At 47.5% G+C, this 16,556-nt stretch overlaps 1 protein-coding gene across 1 annotated transcript in view; it reads right to left on the bottom strand.

Annotated features, from left to right (window-relative positions):
- The window catches only part of ano3 (anoctamin 3), a 75,399-nt gene that overhangs the window by 31,258 nt on the left and 27,585 nt on the right, over window positions 1-16,556 (bottom strand). The window contains exons 4-7 of the mRNA XM_048257073.1: window positions 15,948-16,100; window positions 15,042-15,142; window positions 14,863-14,907; window positions 14,302-14,436 (exon numbers count right to left, since the gene is read on the bottom strand). Of these exons, the coding sequence (XP_048113030.1) occupies window positions 14,302-14,436; window positions 14,863-14,907; window positions 15,042-15,142; window positions 15,948-16,100 (434 nt within the window). The remainder of the gene's footprint in view (window positions 1-14,301; window positions 14,437-14,862; window positions 14,908-15,041; window positions 15,143-15,947; window positions 16,101-16,556) is intronic.

Below are 16,556 nucleotides of genomic sequence, written 5' to 3'. Positions count from 1 at the left end.
GAATATTTGTTGGTTGCTGTGTGCTTTATTAACGGCAGTATACCGCTCTTATGCATATGTGTTGGTGTAATAAGGCCAAAAAGTATTTGTGACAGTATTGAAGCGGTTTGTTATTGTCGACACTACTTTCATTCCCAAGAACCCTTTGTCGCTTATAGTAACACAGCTGTTTAAAAGGACGTAAAGGGCTGATTGTTACAGATGGTGGGCCGTGACGGGAATGAAATGTAATTTTTTGACTTTGCTTTATTATTACTATAGTGCGGGAATATTGTCTGCTGTTGTTAACTTGTAATTATATCCTGTATATTGCTGAACACACAAAAGCAATAATTGCTTACACACTACACTGCTTTGCATTGAATATTAAGCACCGTTTATTACGGAAAAGGGGAGATATGTATCAAGAAAGTGGTCCAGCTCTAATTGAGCTTGACGTAATCCCAGGACCTAAATCTCTGAGCATGGCACCCGGGCTTCTACACCTGCATCAGGGCATGGGCCTAGTGAACTGCACCATGAACCAAGGGGAGATGCATGGGTCACTAGAAGAATTCCTGTGGGGGAAGTAACATCACTAATTAGTTCACTTTACCTGTCAGACCCAGAAGAGAATGAACAAAGCATTGGAGATGAGGGAAACACATCTTACCTCACACTTCCTGCTCTCACAACCATTACCACCGACTTAGGTTCAGTCATGGACAGACTAAATACGCTGGAGACTGACTTCAGAGATTCTGTTAATAGTGCCTTGAACAGAGAAGCAGGTATAAGGAGTTATGTGGACCGAAGTGTTGAGGTGCTTGAGCAATGCATGATAACAACACTGAAACAGTTTGAGGAAAAATTAGTGGAGGCTTACAAAGGCATTGATGAAAAATGGAAAGCAGAAATGGAACGGCTGAAGCCGCCAGCCTTGTTGCTCTCCGAGGCCTTATCCACGCATCGGAGCTACTATTCTTCCACCTCATAGCCGCTCCACTCCTGCTCAAGTTTCCTATGGTGTTCCATTGGCACCTTGTTACTCCAGTCGCGTTCACACAAACTCATGCTTTCTTAGCACGGCAGGGCCTGTTATGACCCCGCTATCAGTGGCATCATTCCTCTTCTCACCAACGTGACCACTCCTGACATGGCAGCTAGTTCTGACAGTGCCAGCGGCCCTTTTCTCCTCATGTTCATGAGCTCATTCCAAGCCAACCAGCTCATAGTGTGGTAGGTGCCCAGCTTCAGACACCCTTCACGGGAGCACTATCTCAGCCACCTACACAGCCTTTTTTACACTAAGCACTGAGCCTCTCACCTCTTTTGAGTGCTTCAGGTAGCCAACCCACCCTCAGACCTGCTGTGGTTTATTCCAGGCCGGCTATACAGATGGAGTTTCCTTCTTTTAGTGGGTCCAGGGAAGTGGCCGATGTGCTTAATTTTGTTGATCGCTGCGAAACATTTTTTGCAGTGCGGCCATTGTCTGATGCAGAGCTGATAGGCGCCCTGTCCAACACGCTTAAAGGGCCAGCACATAGCTGGTGGATGGTGGCGAAAAACAATGTGCACAACTGGCCTGAGTTTAAGGACGCCTTTAAGGATGCTTTCCTCCCTCCTGATTACCTCACCGAGGTAGAAGAAAAGCTACGGGACATGGTACAGTTGCCAGATCAGTGTCTGAGGGATTTTGCTTACGACTACCGTGCTCTGTGTCTGCGGTGGAAACCAGACATCACAGAGACTGAGTTGGTGCGCAAGATCCTGAACAACTGCAACCCTCGAATAGCTGGCTGTCTCAGGGCACCGCCACAAACGCGGGACCAGCTGGTTCAGATTGGCACCCTGGTGGAGAAAGACTGCAGCTCATCTAAAGAGTACTGGGGAAAGGTGGACCAGCAAAAGGCCAAGGAGAAGGGCTTAAAGAAGACCCAGGACAAGGGGCCTTCTAAGGATGCCAGGAAACCTGCTGATGTGGTGACAGTAGTGCAGCTGGGACGGAAGCCTCCAGTGGTGCTCCTCCATGTCCCAATTGGAGTGAGGGGAAAGCAGTGCCATGCTGTGTTCGACACTGGATGCACCTACTCACCATGCAGCAGAGTGTCTGGCTGGAGCTGGCTCGTGACGGTGAGCGACTGAAGCCGAGTGATAACCAGAGCTTTGCCCTGGCCAATGGAAAGACTTATGGGGCTGTGGGAAAGACACAGCTTTTGTACACCTGGCATGAGGTGATATGGGCTCTGGAGACATTTATCATGGCTGACAACCACCTGGCTTTCTCCCCATCATCCTAGGCTTGGACTTTCTTAGCAAAACCTCCACCATCATCAATATGGGAGACCAGACCTATGGAGTGAAGGGACCCAGGGGCTATACTTTCCATCCTTTTGTCTCTCACCCGCTAGAGGGAACATTGAGGCAGGAGCCTGAAGATCGCTCCAATGCCAGCCTATATGTAGCTGTTCCCTGCCCAGGCTCATTGGGTCCATTTCCATCATTGGGAGTGGCGCCTCCTGTTTTTCCAGACCACCCTCCAGAGGTCAGGAAACTGTTCCAGGCCTGGCCCATGGTATGCTCTGGGACACTAGGCAAGACCAGAGTTGAGGAACACCGGATCTTCACCACTGACGAGGTGCTCGTCCGCTGCAGGGCATACAGGGTGTCGCCTTCAAGCGGCAGATCATCGCTGACCATGTGGAGCAGATGCTCAAGGATGGCATTATTGAGCAATCACAGTCTGCCTGGGGTGCTCCGGGGTGGTCTTAGTGAAGAAGCCAGATGGCTCCATTCGATTTTGTGTGGATTTTCGGCGCCTCAATGCCAAAACCCACCCAGACGCCTACCCCATGCCTCTGATCCACGAACTATTGAGTCTATGCACGGTGCAGCAGTCTTCAGCACCCTTGACCTGAAACCGCTATTGGCAGGTCGCCATGTCCGCAGACAGTAAGGCCAAGACAGCCGCGGATAACCCCCATGGGCCTCTACCAGTTCAGGTGTATGCCATTTGGGCTCATGAATGCCGGAGCCACGCTTCAGCTGCTAATGGAGAAGGTCCTGGGGAGCTTAGAGGGAAGATCTGCTGTGTGTACATTTGACGGCGTCATAGTCTTTTCGGGCCAACGCCTGAACAACATCTCCCGGATCTGCACCGGCCCTAGAGAAGCTCCATAAGGCTGGCCTGACACTTAATCTTAAGAAGTGTGCCTTTTCCTCGCAGGAGCTGAAGTTCTTGGGCCAACGAAGTTTCGGACAAGGGTGCAGGTGGATCCAGAAAAAGACTCTGGCAGTGACCATGTATCCACAGCCCACTAACATAAAGACCCTCCAGCGTTTCTTAGGCCTTGTGGGGTGGTACCACAAATTTATTGACCATTTCACGCAGACCTGGCTGCTCCCTTGAATCGGCTGAAGAGGAAGGATGTAGAGTGGGTCTGGTCAGAGGAATGTCAGCACAGTTTTGATCAGCTGAAGAGGGCACTGGCGACGCACCTATCCCTCATGCAGCCGGACACCTCCCTGCCATTTGAAGTCCACACGGATGCCAGTGATGTGGGTTTGGGGGCTGTGCTGGTGCAGAGAACAGCTGAAGGGGGGAGATGGTGATCGCCCACGATCCAGGGGTTTGCGGGTGCAGAGTGCACTACTCCACCTCTGAAAAGGGAGTGTCTTGCAGTCGTCTGGGCTGTTGAGAAGTGGAGGCACTACCTTGAGGGGGCGGGAGTTCACTATACACACAGACCATGCTGCCTTGACCTGGGCCTTCAATTGTCCGGAAAACCTCCTCTCGCCTGACTCCGCTGGATCCCTGCGACTCCAACAGTTTAAATTCAAAGTCCAGTACAGGAAAGGCCTCCATAACATCGCAGGCCTGATGCCCTGTCCCGAAGCTGTTACACCTCCCTCTTCAGCTGCAGTCTGTGTGTTGGTGAATGCCTCAGATTCCTCGATCTGCCCTCTTCCCTGACTGAAATAGGGAAGGCACAAGAAGAGGATTCAGAGGTCACAGACCTAGCCAAAGAGGCAGACACCCTTAGTAGGCTGGACAGGATAGCCCACAAAGTTGCAAGGCCTCCTGTATCGACGGGTCGCCTGTGAAGGAAGGGGGAAAAATATCAGCTGGTCGTCCCAAAGTCTCTTTGTGTCTGTCTTTCTGGCCTACTTCCATGATCATCCTCTGAGTGGGCATCTGGGCAGGCTGAAAACACCCTGAGGATCCTCTGGAGGTAGCCTGGTGGCCATCCATTGCAAAGACGTGTGGAATCACGCCAAGGTCTGTACCATTTGCCAAGTCCATTAAGGCTGAAAATCAGAAGCCGGGCTGGCCTCATGCAGCCTACTCTAGTGGAGGACCCTTGGGAAAAGCTGGGATGGACCCATGGGGCCCTTTCCCCCAGCAAAAGGCAACACCTTCCTTCTCGCCCTGGTGGATTACTTCCACAAAATGGGTCGAGATGTTCCCTTTAAAAGATGGCAAGGCACACCGCATTGTGTCCGCCTTAAAGGATGAAATCTTCACCCGCTTTGGTGTCCCACGGAGTTGGTCCCTGACCGGGGGGCCGCAGTTCACTGGGCCATGAAATAGCTAACCTCTGCAAGACCTGGGGAGGACGCAGAAATTCACCACCAGTTATCACCCCAAGCCAACTCACGGAGCGGTCCAACCGGGTCCATCAACACAATGATTGCGCCATATGTGGGGACCAACATAAGAACTGGGACCAGTGGATCAGGAGTTCCGTCTCGCCATCAATGCTGCCCATCATGAAACCACAGGTCGACACACCTGCAGAGCTGGCGCGGCCGGAAGGACCTGAAGGGTCCACTGGAGAGACTCATCAGTTCACCTCCCACGCCACAACAGTCACCATACACACTCCTGGAGAGACAAAACAAATGAATGAGCAAATCAAGAAGAGAGTTGAGGCGGTCAGTCCAGACAAGCCAGGTATTACAATACCCACAGGAGAGGGGCACAACTCCTGCCGAGACCTGGTCTAACTCCACTCACCCACTCTCTAAAGCATCAGAAAACTTCTCATCAAGCTTGCTTCAAGTGGTCAGGTCCAGCTACTGTGGTGAGAAAACTAGGCCCCATCAGTCACCGATACAGTGGAATGACCAGGACAAAAAATGGACACTGTTAATGTGGTCAACCTGAAACCCTACTGGTTCTGGCTCCAATGCCCGGGCTGGGGATCTGTGACACCGTCTACATTAATTTAAGTGTTCCTTTACATTTATTATTGTAACGGAACATTATCTTGATTTCCTATAATGTTTATGTATGAGGAATGATATTCATATGTATATCTGTGTAATATATGTATTGTCCACTGTGGTTTTGGTAAGAATGTGGGGTGTCTCTTTAAGGCCTCGGCGCCAGCGATTACTATGATGACGCATACAAGCTTACTTAGGGGGTGCGTCAGGTGTTTGGGCGGGGTGTGGAGAGATTCAAGTATTGTGTGGTTGCACGGGATAATTGGTGTAATAATAATATACTCGCGCGTTAGTGGCGTCATTCAATTCAACTGTTTGCGCGTCTTTTTCTTTTGTTCAGCGCCGCCTGAATATTTGTTGGTTGCTGTGTGCTTTATGCTTGACAGTATACCGGCTCTTATGCATATGTGTTGGTGTAATAAGGCCAAAAGTATTTGTGACAGTATTGAAGCGGTTTTGTTATTGTCGATTACTACTTTCATTCCAAAGAACCCCTTGTGCGTTTATAGTAACACAGCTGTTTAAAAAGGGCGTAAAGGGCTGATTGTTACAGATGGTGGCCCACGTCAGGGGAATGAAATGTAATTTTTGACTTTACTTTATTATTACTATAGTCGGGGAATATTGTCTGCTGTTGTTAACTTGTAATTATATCCTGTATATTGCTGAACACACAAAAAGCAATAATTGCTTACACTACACTGCTTTGCATTGAATATTAAGCACTGTTTATTACGGAAAAGGGGAGATATGTATGTAGAGAAAGTGGTCCAGCTCTAGTGGCTTAGCCGAATCCCAGGGCGGAAATCTCTGAGCATGGCACCGGGCTTCTACACCTGCATCAGGGCGCGGGCCTGAAGTGAACCGCACCATGAACCAGGGGAGATGCATGGGTCACTAGAAGAAATCCTGTGGGGAAGTAACATCACTAATTGGATTCACTTTACCTGTCAGACCCAGAAGAGAATGAACAAAGCATTGGAGATGGGGAAACACATCTTACCTCACACTTCCTGCTCTCACAACCATTACCACCGACTTAGGTTCAGTCATGGACAGACTAAATACGCTGGGACTGACTTCAGAATTCTGTTAATAGTGCCTTGAACAGAGAAGCAGGTATAAGGAGTTATGTGGACGAAGTGTTGAGGTGCTTGAGCAATGCATGAAATGATAACAACACTGAAACAGTTTGAGGAAAAATTAGTGGAGTGCTTACAAAGCGTGATGAAAAATGGAAAGCAGAAATGGAGCGGCTGGGCGCCAGCCTTGTTGCTCTCGAGGCCTTATCCACGCACGGGGAGCTACTATTCTTCCACCTCATAGCCGCTCCACTCCTGCTCAAGTTTCCTATGGTGTTCCATTGGCACCTTGTTACTCAGTGCGTTCACACAAACTCATGCTTCTCTTAACACGGCAGGGCCTGTTATGACCCGGCTATCAGTGGCATCATTCCTCTTCTCCCAGCGTGACCACTCCTGACATGGCAGCTAGTTCTGACAGTGCTGTGCGGCCCTTTTCTCCTCATGTTCATGAGCTCATTCCAAGCCAACCAGCTCATAGTGTGGTAGGTGCCCAGCTTCAGACACCCTTCACGGGGAGCACTATCTCAGCCACCTACACAGCCTTTTACACTAGCAACGAGCCTCTCACCTCTTTTGAGTGCTTCAGGTAGCCAACCCACCCTCAGACCTGCTGTGGTTTATTCCAGGCGGCTATACAGATGGAGTTTCCTTCTTTTAGTGGGTCCAGGGAAGTGGCCGATGTGCTTAATTTTGTTGATAAGCTGTGAAACATTTTTTTGCAGTCGCGGCCATTGTCTGATGCAGAGCTGATAGGCGCCCTGTCCAACACGCAAAAGGGCCAGCACATAGCTGGTGGATGGTGCGAAAAACAATGTGCACAACTGGCCTGAGTTTAAGGACGCCTTTAAGGATGCTTTCCTCCCCTCCTGATTACCTCACGGTAGAAGAAAAGCTACAGGACATGGTACAGTTGCCAGATCAGTGTCTGAGGATTTTGCTTACGACTACCGTGCTCTGTGTCTGCGGTGGAAACCAGACATCACAGGGAGCTGAGTTGGTCGCCAAGATCCTGAACAACTGCAACCCTCGAATAGCTGGCTGTCTCAGGGGCACCGTCACAAAGCGTGGACCAGCTGGTTCAGATTGGCACCCTGGTGAGAAAGACTTGCAGCTCATCTAAAGAGTACTGGGGAAGGTGTGGACCAGCAAAAGGCCAAGGAGAAGGGCTTAAAAGACCCAGGACAAGGGGCCTTCTAAGGATGCCAGGAAACCTGCTGATGTGGTGACAGTAGTGCAGCTGGGGCCGGAAGCCTCAGTGGTGCTCCTCCATGTCCCAATTGGAGTGAGGGAAAGCAGTGCCATGCTGTGTTCGACACTGGATGCACCTACTCACTCATGCAGCAGAGTGTCTGGCTGGAGCTGGCTCATGTGGCGGTGGCGACTGGCAGTGATAACCAGAGCTTTGCCCCTGGCCAATGGAAAGACTTATGGGGCTGTGGAAAGACACAGCTTTTGTACACCTGGCATGAGGGTGATATGGGCTCTGGAGACATTTATCATGGCTGACAACCACCTGGCTTTCCCGATCATCCTAGGCTTGGACTTTCTTAGCAAAACCTCCACCATCATCAATATGGGAGACCAGACCTATGGGTGAGGGACCCAGGGGCTATACTTTCCATCCCTTTTCTGTCTCACCCGCTAGAGGAACATTGAGGCAGGAGCCTGAAGATCGTTCAATGCCAGCCTATATGTAGCTGTTCCCTGCCCAGGCTCATTGGGTCCATTTCCATCATTGGGAGTAAGCCTCCTGTTTTTCAGACCACCCTCCAGAGGTCAGGAAACTGTTCCAGGCCTGGCCCATGGTATGCTCTGGGACACTAGGCAAGACCAGAGTTGAGGAACACGGATCTTCACCACTGGCGAGGTGCCTGTCCGCTGCAGGGCATACAGGGTGTAAGCCCTTCAAGCGGCAGATCATCGCTGACCATGTGGAGCAGATGCTCAAGGATGGCATTATTGAGCAATCACAGTCTGCCTGGGGTGCTCCGGTGGTCTTAGTAGTGAAGAAGCCAGATGGCTCCATTCGATTTTGTGTGGATTTTACGTCTCAATGCAAAACCCACCCAGGCGCCTACCCCCATGCCTCTGATCCACGAACTGTTGGAGTCTATGCGGTGCAGCAGTCTTCAGCACCCTTGACCTGAAATCCGGCTATTGGCAGGTCGCCATGTCCGCAGACAGTAAGGCCAAGACAGCCGTGATAACCCCATGGGCCTCTACCAGTTCAGGTGTATGCCATTTGGGCTCATGAATGCGAACCCCGTTTCAGCGGCTAATGGAGAAGGTCTGGGGAGCTTAGAGGGAAGATCTGCTGTGTGTACATTGGCGATGTCATAGTCTTTTAGCCCAGCCTGAACAACATCTCCGGGATCTGCCCGTCCTAGAAGCTCCATAAGGCTGGCCTGACACTTAATCTTAAAAGTGTGCCTTTTTCCGGCAGGAGCTGAAGTTCTTGGCCCACGTAGTTTCGGACAAGGCGTGCAGGTGGATCAGAAAAGACTCTGGCAGTGACCATGTATCCACCGCCCACTAACATAAAGACCTCCAGCGTTTCTTAGGCCTTGTGGGGTGGTACCACAAATTTATTGACCATTTAGCAGACCTGGCTGCTCCCTTGAATCGGCTGAAGAGGAAGGATGTAGAGTGGGTCTGGTCAGAGGAATGTCAGCACAGTTTTGATCAGCTGGAAGAGGGCACTGGCGGGGACGCACCTATCCTCATGCAGCCCTGACACCTCCCTGCCATTTGAAGTCACACGGATGCCAGTGATGTGGGTTTGGGGGCTGTGCTGGTGCAGAGAACAGCTGAAGGGGAGATGGTGATCGCCACACATCCAGGGGGTTGCGTGGTGCAGAGTGCAATTACTCCACCTCTGAAAGGAGTGTCTTGCAGTCGTCTGGGCTGTTGAGAAGTGGAGGCACTACCTTGAGGGGGGAGTTCACTATACACACAGACCATGCTGCCTTGACCTGGGCCTTCAATTGTCCAAAACCTCCTCTGCCTGACTGCTGGATCCCTGACTCCAACAGTTTAAATTCAAAGTCCAGTACAGGAAAGGCCTCCATAACAGCATGGGTGCCTGATGCCCTGTCAGCTGTTACACCTCCCTCTTCAGCTGCAGTCTGTGTGTTGGCGAATGCCTCAGATTCCCTCCGATCTGCCCTCTTCCCTGACTGAAATAGGGAAGGCACAGAAAGAGGATTCAGAGGTCACAGACCCTAGCCAAAGGCAGACACCCTTAGTAGGCTGGACAGGATAGGCTTCACAAAGTTGCAAGGCCTCCTGTATCGGACGGCCTGTGAAGGAAGGGGGGGAAAAATATCAGCTGAATTAGTCCCAAAGTCTCTTGTGTCTGTCTTTCTGGCCTACTTCCATGATCATCCTCTGAGGGGGGCATCTGGGCAGGCTGAAAACACTCCTGAGGATCCTTGAGGTAGCCTGGTGGCCATCCATTACCTAAAAGGCGTGTGGAATCCGTCCAAGGTCTGTACCCATTTGCCAAGTCTACAAGGCTGAAAATCAGAAGCCGGCTGGCCTCATGCAGCCTACTCTAGTGGAGGACCCTTGGGAAAAGCTGGGGATGGACCTCATGGGGCCCTTTCCCAAAAAAAGGCAACACCTTCCTTCTCGTCCTGGTGGATTACTTCACAAAATGGGTCGAGATGTTCCCTTTAAAAGATGGCAAGGCACACCGCATTGTGTCCGTCTTAAAGGATGAAATCTTCACCGCTTTGGTGTCCCACGGAGTTGGTCTCGGACCGGGGCCGCAGTTCACTGGCCATGAAATAGCTAACCTCTGCAAGACCTGGGGAGTGGCGCAGAAATTCACCACCAGTTATCACCCCAAGCCAACCTCACCGGGCGGTCCAACGGTCCATCAAGACAATGATTGCGTCATGTGGGGGGACCAACATAAGAACTGGGACCAGTGGATCAGGGAGTTCGTTTAGCCATCAATGCTGCCCATCATGAAACCACAGGCGCACACCTGCAGAGCTGGCTTCTGAAGGAAGAACCCTGAAGGGTCCACTGGAGAGACTCATCAGTTCACCTCCCACGCATACAACAGTCACCATACACACTCCTGGAGAGACAAAACAAATGAATGAGCAAATCAAGAGAGAGTTGAGGCGTGTCAGTCCAGACAAGCCAGGTATTACAATACCCACAGGGAGGGGCACAACTCCTGCCGGGAGACCTGGTCTGGGTCATTACTCACCCACTCTCTAAAGCATCAGAAAACTTCTCATCGAAGCTTAGCCCAAGTGGTCAGGTCCAGCTACTGTGGTGAGAAAACTAGGCCCCATCAATTACCGTATACGGTGGAATGACCAGGACAAAAAAAATGGACACTGTTAATGTGGTCAACCTGAAACCCTACTTGGGGTTCTGGCCCCAATGCCTCGGCTGGGGGATCTGTGACACCGTCACATTAATTTAAGTGTTCCTTTACATTTATTATTGCAGGAGGAACATTATCTTGATTTCCTATAATGTTTTATGTATGAGGAATGATATTCATATATGTATATCTGTGTAATATATGTATTGTCCACTGTGGTTTTGGTAAGAATGTGGGGTGTCTCTTTAAAGGCCTCGACGCCCCCGATTACTATGACCATTTACAAGCTTACTTAGGGGGGTGCGTCAGGTGTTTGGGCGGGGTGTGGAGAGATTCAAGTATTGTGTGGTTGCACGGGATAATTGGTGTAATAATAATATACTGCGTTAAGCGCGTCATTCAATTCAACTGTTTGGTGCGTCTTTTCTTTTTTGTTCAGCGCCCGTCTGAATATTTGTTGGTTGCTGTGTGCTTTATTAGCGGCAGTATACGGCTCTTATGCATATGTGTTGGTGTAATAAGGCCAAAAGTATTTGTGACAGTATTGAAGCGGTTTGTTATTGTCGATTACTACTTTCATTCCCAAGAACCCCTTGTGCGTTTATAGTAACACAGCTGTTTAAAAAGGACGTAAAGGGCTGATTGTTACAACCATACGCATGGACTTCCTGTTATACTCATTTTCTACCTCTGCATGTCGACTGGGAACAGTTCTGAAGCGTTGGCTACTTGCAAATACATTACAGATGTGACAGATGAGACCGATGTGGAGCTGCTTTTCTCTTCAATGTCAGTCACTGTTCTGCTGAAGGACATGTTCCTTCTCATGACACATGTCGGCCAGCCATAACGACACTATTCGTACAGCCGGGATCAAACGACTGCCACTAATTACCCGACACAAAAGCCTGAGCAAACGACTCCCCCAAGTCATGTACCACGTGAATAAAAGACAATTCTTGTCATTATGGTAATAATCACATGAGCAGCGGAGCAACACAAGGGACTTCACAAACCGGGCAGATTAAGGGGATGAATTTATACAAGCTGCTGGTCTCTTGCATCATGCAGCACATGAGCAACATCTTCCCATAACTGCCCAGTTTTTCTCGATTGCTTGTGTGAACACATTTGCAAGAGATGACTTCTGCTGTGAAAAGAAGGTGTTCATGAATCCCAGTTTCTTTAAGCAGGTCAAAGCAATCAAGAAAAACTGTAAAGTGATAAAGAAAAACGGTAGTAGAATGAAACAGTAAACATATACATAAACAAGACCTCTTTAACAACATAGGTAGGTAGGTGAAGGAGATGAATTAACAACCAGACAAACCCAAGAACACCAAAACAATTCAGAAGCACCTTGTCAGTATGTAAAAACAAAACTGTTTGATTAACGCTTTGACAACATTCTGGCTCAGCACTGTGCTTTTTGGAGCTTTTGCGTGCATGATTGAGTCTTCAAACAAATCAAACTGTTTTCAATGCGGCTGCTGTTGGCAATTTGCAAACAATGTGCTAATTTACTGTGGAAACCATGGAATGTATATTTAGAACAGTCTATGGTGGAAACCGCTGTGCAGGGATGGAGAAAGAACTCAATTTGCTCTGACTGATGTGTGTGCAATGTCTGGACCACAACATAAAATAAACATGATTCCCGAATGCATTGACTCAGAGATTCCTCTGAACCTTTGCTCTCAATCGAATCTAATGTATTCTAATGTATGTTCAATCTAATCTAACGTGAATTGACATTCTGTTAACGTAATAGGAAACTCAGGAACTTAAATAGGCTATTTGCATAACGCATATCATCCCAAAATTGCCAGTGTGTGATCTTACAAAGCTGATGTTAAAAACTCAGTACTGAAACATTACTATGGAGTTTAACGACTCAACAGTGAAATAAAGACTCAATACTGTGAAGTCATCATTCACTGGTTTGCTATTGGTATTATACACTCTCCAAATAAATGACAGGCTAGTAACTGAGACCAAAATTCACAACTTGGGTTATCAATTCCCAACAGAATTTTGTGCCAACATATTATAAACATTGGCCAAAGGTATGTTTGATTGGACAAGAAGTATTCCAAGAGTTCTGACACAGCACCAGACAGAGCTTTAGTGAAATACTTTGCTTCCCTGGTGAGCACATTTGTGCAATTCAAATTGTGCAATACGCTTCTAAAAGTAATGTTTGACCTGAATTATGAATGAATCCTTACATAAAGATGAGGGGGAGGAGAGGAGGCTGAATACATGTATTATTATACTTGAGAAAAAAAAACACTATTTGCAGTTAGGAAACAGTTCCTACATGCCACTGCCTTGGCATTGATTGTCTTAGGTAATTTTGTCAGCAGAGTTGAAACTAGAGCAACAATCATATTGCATTGTTTCAAATTATCACGTTTACATGGACACTTCTATTCCCGATTAGAAACGGAATAACGGCTCAATCGGAATAAAAATTGTCATATAAACACCTCAATCGGAATGAAAATTCCTGATCCGATCAGAATTTTAATCGGAATGAAAGAGGTGGTGTAATCTGTTCCGATTGAACAGCTGTATACAGTCATTCGGATTGACTGCTGTATCTTCTTAAGGAAAAGTAGGCAACAACGGCTAATTCCGATCAATAATTCTATAGAGCACCTGATCGGAATAGAACGTACCCCATGTAAACAGACAGCACACATTTTTCAATCGGAATAGTTTGATCGGAATGACAAAAAAACTGTCCATGTAAATGTGACTAGTGGTTGTTGGTGTAATGAAAAGCCATGTTGTTCTAATGTAGGTATGTAGTATGATCAGGGATTAACGTTAACTTTTAAAAGTGGCTGCCAGATTTGCCAGCTTGGCAACCAGGCATGAGGTTTTCATTGCCAAACCCAACAAAATCTGGTTGCCACTTGTACCAATTTGGTAGCCAAGGGCAACCGGGCAACCATTAATGTTGAGCCCTGCGTACAGTATGATCCATGTGGTGACTTTCTGTGGTCCACCTGCAGTTTCATGGTATTGACTAAATCACAGCTATGTTGATATGTAGTATCCCTCCCCCTCATGTGATGACTGCCTGCTCTAGTGAGGTGAAGGTGAGAAGGCTAGAGATCTGTTCTGATGCAGAGGGATTCACTGTGCCTTTAGGTGTAATGAAGCTGTGTTGCTATGCAGTGTCATCGCCAGGGTTTAAAACAAGGAAAATGACAGTGCCTGAAGTACTCAGATTTTCAAAGCCAATATATATTATCATCTATTTTCAAATCTTTAGCATCTCTGGTCACATCTGAATTCCAACTCAATGTCATGATTCTAATAAGATTGAACAGGCCAGCTCTCTCATAGGGGGTGGAATTCAGTTGGACATATTGGAGGTGGCAGGGAGGAGGATGCTTCACAAGCTGACGTGAATCCTGAACAACACTTTCTCATCCCCTAAAATGATAGGCCTGTTGAGTTGAAGAGTACCTTCAGTGGCAGGTTGATCTCCCTCAAATGTTCTCCTGAGAGACACAGAAACTATATAACTCTTCACCTCAAACTTCCTTTGGGATGAATAAAGTATCTCTTATCTTATTCATGTGAAAACGGACTGGTCCAATCAGATGAAAACATTCGGGTGCATTTTTGGTTCTGGAGCAGAGGACTCACTGGTGCATTCGGGCGCGGCTGAAAGGCGCCGTGTAGCAGTCTGTCTCCTCCAGGTCAGGCAGTGCTTCCTTGTCCAGCTTCATCGGGTTCCTGGGTAGCCAGCTCTTTATCTGACGACATCTCAGATGGAAGTGACTGCAGAGAGAGAGAGAGAGAGAGTAAAACAAACAATGACACGGCGGCAAATTAAATAGAGAGAGGACAGAGTGAAGAGGGAGAAAAAAGAAAAAGAGTTAGGCAGGGAGAGAGTGAAGATCAGAGAGAGAGAGAGAGAGAGAGAGAGTGGAGAGACATGTAGATGGCATTTTTTTTAAAAAGCCAAAAAATTACATGATCTTACAATAAAACACTCTAAATGTACATAATGCATCAAACAAAGCAAAGACACAGTGGGCAGGCTGCCATATTTACATCTGGGTTTAGGAGCAGACACAGGCACAGAGAGAGAGAGTGAGAGAGAGAGAAAGAGAGAGAGAGAGAGATGGGAAAGCTTGGAAAGCTTAGAGAGCGGGCTAGTATGGGCTGTTAACATGATATGATTAATCATCAACCATCACCTACCTGCCCATCGCTTTCTTCTTCCAGTCTGAGAAGTAGCATTTTTTCCTTGAATAACAGACAAACAGTAATTAATGCCAGAAATTATGTAAATATATGTGTGTATGCTCGGTTGTGTGTGTGTGTGTGTGTGTGTGTGTGTGTGTGTGTGTGTGTGTTTGTGTGTGTGTGTGTGTGTTCACCTGAAAGGCATCCTGATATTCATCTGTTCTGCATATTTACACAGGGTATCCCAGGGGGCGTGGATCTTCACAAACATGATGTCATTATTGGTCAACGAGGGCTGACAAACAAAACAATGAATGACACAGCAAATTAAAAAAAATCTTATGCAGAGTCAGCCATCTTCAGACATAAACAAGAAAATGGATTCATGTTCCCCATGACTGAATCTAACTACGCTTGGGAGAGAGCAGAATCACTTTTACTGTAAAATAAATTGTGTATCTCTCTCTGAAGGCACTGGAGAATGTATGCATCTCTTCAAAATTGGGGGGTGTAAAACAGAAGTAGCTTTCCCCCTAAACGATTTCTGGTACCAGTGCTGACACTACGACTCTCACATACAGAGTAGTGTGTGTGTGTGTGTGTGTGAGTGGGTGGGTGTTGGGGGGTATTGGAGTTGCTCTCCAACTCATCTCTCAATCATCGAGCCTGTTCTACAGGATTATGGCTTACTGCATTCAGATGCTGTTTTGGAGGAGGCTCAGGGCTGTCTAATCTAAAGCAAAGCTTTTAAGCTCATTAACGGGATATTTATGTTGTCGGCCTGCATGGCCGAGTCTGCATGACATTTAGATTAAATCTATACCAATCTCCTGCTAAGACGAACCACAGGTGTCATGGTTTCCTGACACAGAGGAGGCAGGTTTAGACTCAAGTAGAAAGGAATCTAAATTCAGGTGCACCTTCCTTGATCTTCTCAAAGGATCAAACAGCAAATTTGCACTTGTATTGAATGCAGCCTCTGAGATTAAAACAATCCCCAACATTATATTCTTTTAGAACACATTGATTTTCCAAGGGTCATTAATGTTGCTATTTGCTTTTGCAGACCGTAATGGCAAATATGTTGTTGTCGTCATTACCTCCTTCTCTAGCATGAGTCCCTCTGCCCGCAGGTTCCTCTCGAAGGTACACCTCTTCTCCACCTGAGGGCTGGACTTCTTGTAAACCAGGATGTAGTCGATGCGCTTCTTCCCATCTCGGAACAGCAGCCCCGAGGGCTGCAGCCGTACATTCTAGAACAGGATTTGACCTTTAACCTTCTCCTGTCCAGTATCAGAGGACACTCGTACACTCCTGAAATTGAACTGACTGAGCATGGTTCAAACTCAGACCGCAGCTATAATAATGGATTCAGTATTCAGGATTAACATGAAAGAAAGTTATTCCCTTAAAACTGTATCATTCATTTCTAATTGCTCATATTATATACGGAACTTCTAAAACACTCAAACTCTACACAGATATATAGTAGAGATGGCAGCAAAACAAGAGGATATGCTAGACAAGATGGATGCTAAATGAAAATTTGGTGAGAGTGAATAAAATCCATTGACGCTAAGACTTTATGAACTAATCTGGGCATCCAGCTTGGCATCTGGACAACATCTCTGCCTGTGATTAGCCCAGAGGTAAATCTACAGTTGGTGCACCCACACTCAAGAACGGTGTGACTGTGCCAACCCTTCCCA

Source organism: Alosa alosa, chromosome 11 (assembly GCF_017589495.1).
Source record: "Alosa alosa isolate M-15738 ecotype Scorff River chromosome 11, AALO_Geno_1.1, whole genome shotgun sequence".
Lineage (NCBI taxonomy): Eukaryota > Metazoa > Chordata > Actinopteri > Clupeiformes > Clupeidae > Alosa > Alosa alosa.
The sequence above is the reverse complement of the archived record's forward strand: the minus strand, read 5'-3'. Positions and strand labels throughout refer to the sequence as shown.